Source organism: Brachyhypopomus gauderio, chromosome 1 (assembly GCF_052324685.1).
Source record: "Brachyhypopomus gauderio isolate BG-103 chromosome 1, BGAUD_0.2, whole genome shotgun sequence".
Lineage (NCBI taxonomy): Eukaryota > Metazoa > Chordata > Actinopteri > Gymnotiformes > Hypopomidae > Brachyhypopomus > Brachyhypopomus gauderio.
In genome coordinates this window covers 21,255,856-21,266,469 of record NC_135211.1, presented here as the reverse complement: position 1 = coordinate 21,266,469, position 10,614 = coordinate 21,255,856, and the positions used below count along the sequence as shown (strand labels likewise).

The 10,614-nt window shown below is 38.4% G+C and overlaps 1 protein-coding gene and 1 long non-coding RNA gene across 2 annotated transcripts in view; one reads left to right on the top strand and one right to left on the bottom strand.

The window, feature by feature from the left end:
* Positions 1–4,224, bottom strand: part of LOC143512223 (myosin heavy chain, fast skeletal muscle-like) — a 16,407-nt gene extending 12,183 nt beyond the window's left edge. Inside the window, exons 1-14 of the mRNA XM_077002302.1 lie at positions 4,094–4,224; positions 3,778–3,990; positions 3,088–3,231; positions 2,843–2,999; positions 2,202–2,229; positions 1,758–1,875; positions 1,598–1,690; positions 1,446–1,509; positions 1,000–1,098; positions 805–908; positions 552–690; positions 335–453; positions 106–255; positions 1–23 (exon numbers count right to left, since the gene is read on the bottom strand). Of these exons, the coding sequence (XP_076858417.1) occupies positions 1–23; positions 106–255; positions 335–453; positions 552–690; positions 805–908; positions 1,000–1,098; positions 1,446–1,509; positions 1,598–1,690; positions 1,758–1,875; positions 2,202–2,229; positions 2,843–2,999; positions 3,088–3,231; positions 3,778–3,978 (1,439 nt within the window). The 5' untranslated portion in view covers positions 3,979–3,990; positions 4,094–4,224. The remainder of the gene's footprint in view (positions 24–105; positions 256–334; positions 454–551; positions 691–804; positions 909–999; positions 1,099–1,445; positions 1,510–1,597; positions 1,691–1,757; positions 1,876–2,201; positions 2,230–2,842; positions 3,000–3,087; positions 3,232–3,777; positions 3,991–4,093) is intronic.
* On the top strand, positions 3,986–9,841 carry LOC143512253 (uncharacterized). Its single transcript, XR_013130406.1, has 2 exons — positions 3,986–6,727; positions 6,851–9,841. It is a non-coding gene; the product is annotated as an uncharacterized LOC143512253 (long non-coding RNA).
* Positions 9,842–10,614: the final 773 nt, after the last annotated feature.

The following is a 10,614-nucleotide window of genomic DNA, read 5'->3' as shown; positions in this document are numbered from 1 at the left end:
CAGAGCTGCTCCAGACTGTTGAACTATGTTATCATAAGGATGTTGGCATTAGTGTACTAATTATTTCATATGTTAAACAGTGTAATGCAAACAGTGTTTACTCACATCAAAGATCTCAAATCCAGCGATGTCCAACACACCAATGAAGAACTGCCTTTGCTGCTTTGTGTCCAACATCTCATTGATTCGGATGACCATCCACAAGAACATTTTCTCATAAACAGACTTACAAAGAGCGCTGACAGCATTATTGACCTGGAAAATTCATACATAGACTTAATCTGCTGTAGGTTATTAAAACAATTGTCTCCTCTGTTGGCAAATATTACATTACCTGTGGTACAGTTTGGCCTTTAGTCACAAACTCATTTCCAACCTTCACTCTGGGGTAGCACAAAGCTTTCAGCATATCAGCTGAGTTCAGGCCCAGGAGGTAGGCGATTTTATCAGCCACTGCAATGTGAGAAGTGATTGTAATCCTCATTTAAACCTGTTGATGTTATGTACAGTAATAAGACCCACCAAATCTGGTGAAGAGTTGTGATATTTACCCTCAGTGCCATCAGGCTCAGCCTGCTCCTCTCTCTGCTTCTGCTTGAACTTCATGTTCCCATGGTGCATCACAGCTCCAGTCAACTTGTAGATGCCTATTTTCTCATCAGCAGTGAAGCCCAAAATGTCAATAGCAGTCTGTGTGGTGAAAAACAGTAGAGGAAAAATTAAGATGAGATACTTTTCAAAATGCATACTTTGCATACTTTGCTAAATGCATACAAAATGCAAGTTTAGTGAATGTGTACTTACATCTGTAGCAATGAACTCTTCCACGTCATTGATGCTTTTAACTGTGACTTCACCCTGGCTGATCATAGGGTAGTCAAAGGGGTTGGTGGTGATGAGCAGGGCCTCTGTGTGAAATATAAGAAATCTTTAGACTTGACAAGTGTTAGAGCTATTATAGTAAAACATTATGGTAGCAATAGGTCATAGATTCCATACCAAGCAGCTCTGGTTTGTGTCCTGTCATGAGCTGGTAGAAGATGTGGTAGCTCCTCTCAGCAGACAGCTGGAAAGTGACTCTCGACTTTTCCAGCAGATCTGTTTGGTCATGTAATTACATATGTAATTCATTTAGTTTTTGCTGAAATTAATTATATTTCATTGTTTTTATGGATTTATTTCAAGGGGAAAACCTTCATTTAGTTGAGTCATGGATTGAAGGGAGCAGAGAAGATAAAATATTAATTCCATGTGCAAAAGATATTATAGATTATAACAAAAAATAGATTAACTGAACTTAATAGATTAGATTTAGTGTGGATCCGCCCATCCTAATTCCATTACAAATTCTCATTTGTATATGCACTATTATGGCCATTGTATATACACAATTATAATTTTGGAGATAAACCTAATAGAAGAATGCACCACTGTGACAAACTTACAAGTTTCAATGTCAGCTGAGGCCAGCTTGCCAGTTTGACCAAAGTGGATTCTGATGAATTTACCCTGGAAGTTCAGAATTTGTGTGAATTAGTGCAATCTGCATCTATCTATTTTGAATATTCTATATATTTTATGAATTGAGTGCACTTACAAAACGAGAGGAGTTGTCATTTCTCACAGTCTTTGCATTACCATAAGCTTCCAGCAGGGGGTTGGCAGCTACAATTTGGTCCTCCAGTGATCCCTAAGGACAACAGCTGTGGTTAATGAAAGGATTCTGACCAATGATTAATCATATATATATAGATTACCTGCATTTTGCCAGCAGTAGGCTCTGCCTTCTTCTGTCCACCACCAGTCATTGCAATTATCGCAAAGTACTGAATAACGCGTTTGGTATTCACAGTCTTTCCTGCACCAGATTCTCCACTGAGGATAAAGCCAGTGCAAGTTATGTGCATCACAATATAACTACAGGTGTCTGACATCATTACATCTAAGTCACTGTCTTACATTAATAATGGTAAATCTGTTATATATGTTCTATGCACTTTGTCCCTTTATATTATATTAAGATCAACCATAAGTGTATCAACACCCACTCTTTTTGTGGTTGTCAAATGAGTTGGCATACATCACAAATGTTTTATGACAAATTAGAGTCTCAGAAACCAGCCAACTATTCCTACTGGTGAAAGTATATATGGCCAAAATCCTAAAATAAAATATATCATATCACAAGGCAAGGCACTTACGTGATCAGGACAGATTGGTTTTCACGATCTGAAAAAATATTGAGAATTGTTAATTGTGACAATACTTGTGAAATTGTGAAAAAACAAAAAAACTAACTAAAAATGGTTTAGGCATTATGCAAATTCCCTATCACTGACAAGTATCTAGCTTTGTCCTGTCATACAATATGGAGGGTGTGGTAAACACGTGGTTCTTCTGAGACATGAAGCCAAAACACATTTTAAGCTGTAGAAATACTTCAACAACAGACAGCTGGATGGACTCAGGGGAAAGCAATAACTGCCCTCTTCAGCAAGTGCAAGTACACACACAGGCACAAACGTCTAGTCTTGCTGTGATTGACAGAGCTAGGGTTAGGGTTAGTAACGCCATCTGTCCCATTCACAGAGCAGGGCCAATTTTGCTTCCGTAGATTTCTGGCTATGGATGGCAGTGGTAGCATTAAGACTTGAACCAGACTACAAGGCCTGAACCAGACCACAAGGCGTGAACCAGACCACAAAGTGTGACCCAGACCACAAGGCGTGAACCAGACCACAAGGCGTGTACCATCAAATCCGCAATGACACGGTGAGTGATTTTCTGTTGCAGCACTCAGGAGACAATAGTTTTAAATACAGGCAGTCAAACATCATCGTACCAGTGAGCATGAACTGATATGCATTATCAGAGATGGAGAAGATGTGGGGCGGGGCTTCAATTCTCTTTTTGCCTCTGTATCCAACCACAACGACTGTATCATATACTGGGAGCCACTTGTAGGGGTTCACAGTGACGCAGAACAACCCAGAGTAGGTCTGAAGGAGAAAACGGTCTTGTTTACATGTATTCATGATAGTACAACCTCATTTACCAGGCATATAATTCAATGACTGATAAGCTTACATAGATCATCCATGCTGCGTAGCGCTCTTTGAGGTTATACAACACGGCAGGTTCATTGAGGTGGGTCATCATGGCCATGTCTTCAATTTTGTCAAATTTGGGAGGGTTCATGGGAAAGACTTCATCCTCCTTCACTGTAATGGTCTGTGAATTGAAAATGATTAACTTTAGATTAATATATGGTTTTCTGTATTACACTGCATAGGTGAATGTGCTGCTGACCTGATTTGAACAGTAGTTACTTAATACCCGCCATTAAATTACATTACAATTTTTGCTTTAAGTTTGATCATGAGTCACAAGACAGTCTAAATATTTAATTATAGAGTTACGTTATAGAGTTAGAATGTAAAAATGACTCCATCATATATAGAAATTAACTCTAGAACTATGCAAATGTCTTAGGCCATCCAAAGAAATTATGTTTAAACATTTACATTTATCTGGGCAGTTAGTGTTTATTATTTTTATATAATATATTTTATATATTATTTATTATATAAACAAATGTGGTCCCATGGTAAATTCTATCAAGCTTGGTGGCCTTTGATATCTGTTCTTAAAAAAAACAGAACTAAACATCAAATATCCTTGGTGGTTACATTCAGAAGCAGAAGTTTAAATAGATAAATATAAATGGTATAGTTACATTAACAATCAGCAGTATTCAAAAGTGTTTTCTCCACTTACTTTGCCACACAGCGTTTCAACAGTGGCTTTGCCACCTTCTCTACTCTTTAGTGTACCCTTGAGGTACATCTCCTTGGGCTCAGACACAAAATATGCTGTTTTGGCATCAAAAGGTTTGTTCTGGGCCTCAATCCTCTCCTTCTCTGGCTTGCGGAGGTAAACGGCCGCGGGGCCAAAACATTCCATCTCTCCATCCCCCATGGTGGTGTTTTGCTACGGAGTCAAATTCAATATGTAATTTCTGCTGTATGTTCATGAAAATGAAACATGACCACTCAAAATGCCATAAATACACCATGAAATACTGTTAACATACCTTTTTAAATATCAGGTAAACTAAATGGCAGGAGGAAAATGGCTGATAGATTATGAGACCTGAAAAAAATCCCAATTAAATAGTTAAGCACAGTTAAATTATTTGGAACAATGTGGAGAAGGCTAATTTGTTCAGGATTACAATAAGACACAGACGTTCATCATCCTTACCTCGTGACTGCTGGATCCCCAGTGCCAGCAGGGCTTCTTATATAGTCCTATTAATGTTGCCCCAGCATAATGAGCAAGCCACATTTGGTCATGTGTTTTTGCCTGATGAGCTTTATTTCTGCTCCGACATGGTCATGGTGGAAACATTGCCATACAGACAACATCCACGTGTAGAATGTCATGCTTCTTCAGCCGGGTGTCCTGTTATAGGGTCACAGCAACTCTTATTATTTTAACAATTAACAAAACATTACAGATGTGATTCCACTAAAGAGAAGTTGATACTGCTGTGCAATTACAGTTCTTTCCTCAACTTTAGCCACGTTGTGGTTTTATCCAAGCAGCTCATTAATCTAAGATATTTTATTAGACAGCTTGTTATTCAAATTATTTATAACTTCTTAGTCTTAAAATAATGGTTATAGATGGTTAAGAATAATTATTATTTTGAACATAATTATGAATATTTGTCTTCCTCTTCTGTGTTTATTTTAAGAAAGAACAAGTGTTGAATCTCTGGTAAAACCTTCATGTGCCCTTTTAAAACTGACAATTTAGAGAACATTTGTAGAGTGTAAGATGCCTTATTACTCAGGCCTTAAATGCTCAGAACTATTTTTGTTCCTGGAAATGTAGATACCCAGAAATGACATATCTTTCTACAAAGCAGTTCATTTGCAACACAGTAAGCCCTCTGAGTGCTCTCTGTGTTTTAAACAGTGTCAAATATAATTGTTAATAACAGACAGACTGAAACATAATCCGCTTTTGGCAGATGGTTACTCGGCTGTTAAAGTTCACAGGCTGCTGGATGTCATAACCTGCATTCACAAAATGAAAACCTGAAACACAATATCTGTAATGTTCTTATTTGGAATAAATACAAATATAGAAGCTAGCTCAGCAGTGCTCTCATTGGTATGCTATTGGCCTCCAGAATTTTAATCTTCTGAAAGTAGGATAAAAAAAAGTTTAGTCATATCACTGAAGAGTTTCCCAGTTGCTTGGAAGGTACTGTCTGTGAAGTAAGTGGTATTGTTGATTTTTATTTTATGTAGTTTTTAGTGTTTTTAGAGGAAATTGTTTGATAAATTGATAAAGTATGGTATATGTTATATATAAATATATGTGTATGTACGGTATGCATGTTTTGTGTCCTTAATCTTCCCCTGGTACTCAATAGCTAGTCCATCTGTGCAGCGTGACAATTGAAAATTGACAGTAGTGATCTCTTGTGATTTAGATTTAGTTTTAAAGTGAGTAAAATATTTATTAGTTCTTGTATGAGTTTGTCCTTGTAGAAGTCTTAATAGTTAAGAAGGCTTTATGATTTTCCATCTGAGGATTAGAAAACAAAAGCTTTGGATTGCTCTCAATTCCTTTATCTCAAGAAGTTGATCCAGTCAATTTGAGTTTTGTATACTTTCAATTAATATTAATAATAAAAAAGATAATAGATCTGAAATGTGATGATCTTTTCAGGTAAAAAAATTTACTTTAAAAAATTTGACTTTGTCTCCCAATAGCCTATTTATCCCATTGGCAGATTCTTGTTATCCGTCTGTGTCACACATCTGAGTCTCATCTTAAAACTTCAGTATTTCTGATTGTTGTTGTCCATCTGTGTCACACATCTGAGTTTCACCTTAAAACTTCAGTGTTTCTGATTGTTGTTATCCATCTATGTCATACATCTTGAGTCTCACCTTCTGATTCTTGTTATCCATCTGTGTCACACAACTGAGTCTCATCTTAAAACTTCAGTGTTTCTGATTCTTGTTATCCATCTGTGTCACACAACTGAGTCTCATCTTAAAATTTCAGTATTTCTGATTGTTATCCATCTGTGTGCTCACCATTATTGGCACCCATGAAGTTTAAGTACATAATGTGGAATATCTCATGGGAAAAAATGAATAAAATGTAACAGCTTTTTTCTATATAGAACTTGTGCTTGATACAAAAGAGCAAATGATAAACAATTAAAACTAAAACGTGAGAGAAAAAATTGAAAAATCTAAAGCTTGCTGTGGTACTGGTATTGGCACCCTGTACAATAAGTCAGTATGGAAACACATTTTGACTCACCTGTTTTAAATCATAAATGAGAATCACCTGTGATAAATTATCAGTACCCATGTGACATTAATTATGAATGATGACTTCAGTGTTTTAAAAAGCCACATGTTATTATTCCCTGTTCCTTTGTCGATAAAGGAGCTGTCTGAGAACATCTGAAGTTCTATTATTAGCAAGACCTCCACAGGGTATAAGGCCATCTCCAAAGACCTTGGTATCCCTGATTCAACGGTATGAAATGTTATTAAGAAGATTGCCAAGCATGGAACAGTTAAGAACCTACCTGGATTTCTGGAGGGAGGAGGACAATTGATGAGAGATGTCTTCGAAGGTTGGAGTGATTGGTGGAAAAAACACAATGTCAAACATCCAAAGACCTGGATAGGTAAGTATAAGAATAAGTATAAGGAAAATAACACCCTACCTACAGTTAAGCATGGTGAAGGATCCATAATGCTGTGGGGCTGTTTTGCTGAGTCTGGTACTGTGGGCCTCTTCCGTATCTCAGGAATCATGAAATTGGAGAATTACCAAGAGATTTTAGAGCAAAATGTCTTACCCAGTGTAAGAAAACTTGGTCTGAGTCGAAGATCATGGGTCCTCCAGCAAGACAAAGACCCAAAGCACACATCCAAAAGCAGACATGAAAAAGGAAGACATGGACTGTTTTAAAATGGCCAGCATTGAGTTCTGATCTCAATCCCATTGAAAATCTGTGGGGTGAGCTGAAATCTGCCATTGGGAAAAAGAACCCTGCAAACATTCAAGAGCTCGAACAAACTGCAAAGGAAGAATGGGAGAAAATACCAGCTGAGAAGTGCAAGAAGCTTATAGATCACTACAAGAAACATTTGGAGGCTGAGAAGAGAATAGTAAGGAGGACCAAGAGAGGCAGAGACACTGATGTGTTTTTACTGCCAACAGCCCAGCCATAAAGCCTTTGTCAATCCTGTACAAAAGCATAAGCTCTCAGGGCTTTGTGACGTCAAATGGGGCCTCTTCAATGTATAATATTGCACATGGGCAGATAATATGTTTTACTGGACACTGGAGGCTGCATGTCTCATTGTTACAACCTGTTTGAGGCAGAGCTGTATGATTGGTGTTGTCTTTATCGTTAGGAGGTATAGTGGAGACAGTCAGACTGGATGTGGAGGTAAGGGAAAAGTACAAGATAAACAGGGAACATGAAGGAAAAGAGAAATTCTAACTAAGGGGCAGACAGATTATAGGATGAACAAAAAGTCAGAATGATCAGGTTGAGCATCACAGACAGTAAATCATGAATTCCCTTACTGTTTTTGTTACTTCAAATATCTCCAATGTCATTCTACTGTAATCACACAATAAAACAGATCATGTAAATAAAGCATACAACAGTAATGAGATAATCAGCATTGATGTGAGCTTCCTACCAACACAAAAAAAGAAATCTGAACTCCATCCTAAATCGTACACTTGACCTCACAAAATAATATAAAAAGAGAAGACATAAAGTACCATAACTCCACAATCAAAAACAGGAGAAAAGTTGAACCAAAGAAAAATGGCACCAAGTCTCCATGCTTAAAAATAAACACTAATACCTAACGAGCCACCCAAAATACGTTAAACATCTACCTGTGTCTATCAGGGTAGCCAGAGACTTATCCTTTACAGTAGCCTTTTAAGTTAACAAGGAATTTGTAAACACACAGACTTTGATTTGATTTGAATAATGCTACAGGAGTGTAACATGCTTTTAACATCTCTAAGATGTTGAACTACAAGCTCAACATGCTGTTTAGTGTTGCTAGACCATTAACAAGTAGAAGCTTCACACACTTTTTAGCATCTGTAGAATGTTAACAAGTACTATATAAGCTTAACATCCTTCTAGCATCTCTAAGATCGTTGTCTTATTATGTCTCTCAGCTTTTCTCCTTCCTGTCCTTCTCTCCTTCCCTCCTTTCTCCTCTTTTCTCTCATTGTCTTGGTCCACCTTTTATTGAAAAACCACCCAAGCAGGAGTCCAATCTGGGAACAGAGAGCTTAGTGGAGCATTTGAAGACAGTCATTTTTATACTGAAAGAGCTTAGAATTATAGAGACCTCTTTGAGTGGAGCAGACCAATCAAAGTCTAAATGAAGTATGGATTCCTCCATATATTTAGTACATGGGAAACTATATTGAGAAATTGAGAATTGAGAAAGCTCTAAGTGGTATCTAATTTTGATGCATTGACTTCATTCCATGCACAAATAATCTACTGGAGCCTATTGTTAAGGCTGTCTCATCATACTTTACCTAGCAAAAGGATATTGGTAGGGGCAATGGAGCATGAGTCATAGGATGTTGGGGCTTTTCCAATACAGTCATGACCTTTAGCCTGTGTCATGTCATACTGGCCTTCCAGTGGTTGATTCCCCTTTGCTGCAGTAGTGTGCAGACTGCAGTACTACATCACATTGGTGATGTAGATATCCACAGTGCCACATTAGATGTCTTGGGTCCTGGGGAACATTACCAAGGCTGGTCTGACTCTAAACCAACAGAAGTGGGCTATATTTGGGAACAGTAGGGTCTGGCATTAAGAATAAGTCTCCATTCAAGGACTAAAAGTCAAGAGCAATTGTTCCTGGGACTAGTATGATGGTATCTCCATTAGATCTTGCAATTTGCTTCCCTAGCTGGTCCAGTGACCTGTCTTATGATAGAAGCAGCACTACACCTAATTCAAAGGGCAAACACGTGTGAGGGAGGTTTCAAGGGATACCCATGTACCTCACCAGTGATGCCAAGTCTTTACTTCTCCCGGTAGTTTCTGGTACTAAAGGATGCTTCTGCATCTGGACTGCAGGCAGTACTGGCACAAGGGAACAGAGAGAAACCTCCCTCAGAGCAGGAGCTTTTTTCAACCTTTGTGTACTTAGGTCCAGCATGGTCCATCATAGTCCAGCGTGGTCCGATTTCCCAAGAGGTAGATGAAACTGTGGCTTGTAGCCATATTTTATTGGAATGTAAGAAAGGTCTAGTGTACTTTTACCTCTGGTTGGGCAGGTGATGTGTTGATATTTAATTTGGCATTACACGCTTGAGGTTAAAGTCCCCCTTCACCAGGGTTGCCAACTCTCACGACCCCCCCCCCCCCCTCAACTTTTCAAGATCACTTGGAGTGAGATTTGAACCTGGAGGGGGTGTAAATTGTTACCAGGCGGGGTGTAAAATGGACACAAATTAAGTATTGTATCGTGATTGATCGATTGCCAGTGGTTGGCGCCAGAGCGAACTAGTAACTCATTGAATCATAGATGTGGATCAGAGGTAAATAAACTAGATTTTTTTTTCCGGCATGAGAAATCGGATGTGTGGCGTGAGAGCGTGTGAAGACAGTCAAATGCGTGTGTCTCATGCTCAATGCGTGAGAGTTGGCAACCCTGTGTTATTTACTGCTGGCTAGCACCATTGCTTAGCGGCAGGCTAACAAGACCTGAACATACTTTTACACTTTGTATGTACATCATGGTCTGAAAAAAACTATCTTACTTTGAGTTTAGATGATGGAAGTCAATCCTCCATAAAGTGTATCTGTGTTGTTACTTGTGGCTGGACATAGCAGCATGAAGATGAAATTGGGAAATATGTTTCCAAATTACATCCCCAAGGGTATGAAAATTGAAGAACACCATACTGCAGTTTTAACTCTTTAAAAAATCTTCTATTTTATTTTACTACACTACATCCTGCATTGATTCTGTGTCGTGTAGCCAGCCAAATACCTCATGCTCGTTAGGAGGGAAATGCTGTTGAAATTTACACACAACCAGTGGCGGACTTAGCAATTTGGGGGCTCAAGGCGAATTTAGCTAGGGGGCCCATCAACATTAATATGCGAGAAATAATTTAGCTAGTCTGGGGGCCCCTACAGTGGGCTGCAGTGGGAGGGGCCCAAGGCAGTTGCCTAGCCACGCCTCTATGCAAAGACCGCTTCTGCACACAACATTAAATTGTTCTTACTTCAATAAAACCTGCTTGAAAATTACATGAGTCTGATGATGTTTAATTAATGTGAGATTCTTTCCAACCTTGAAAGAGCTAATAGCGTCTTGCGCCAATTTGTGAATTTACCTAAAGAGACTAAAAGATTAATGTTGTGACATGCATGAAATTACAGTTATTAAACACTGTAATGTGATAACTGGTCTCAACATGGTTTCATCTTCGCATTTTAAAGTTATTAATCTAAATAAACCCTTATGAGACGTATATATACTGACACGAGTAATGCTGGGC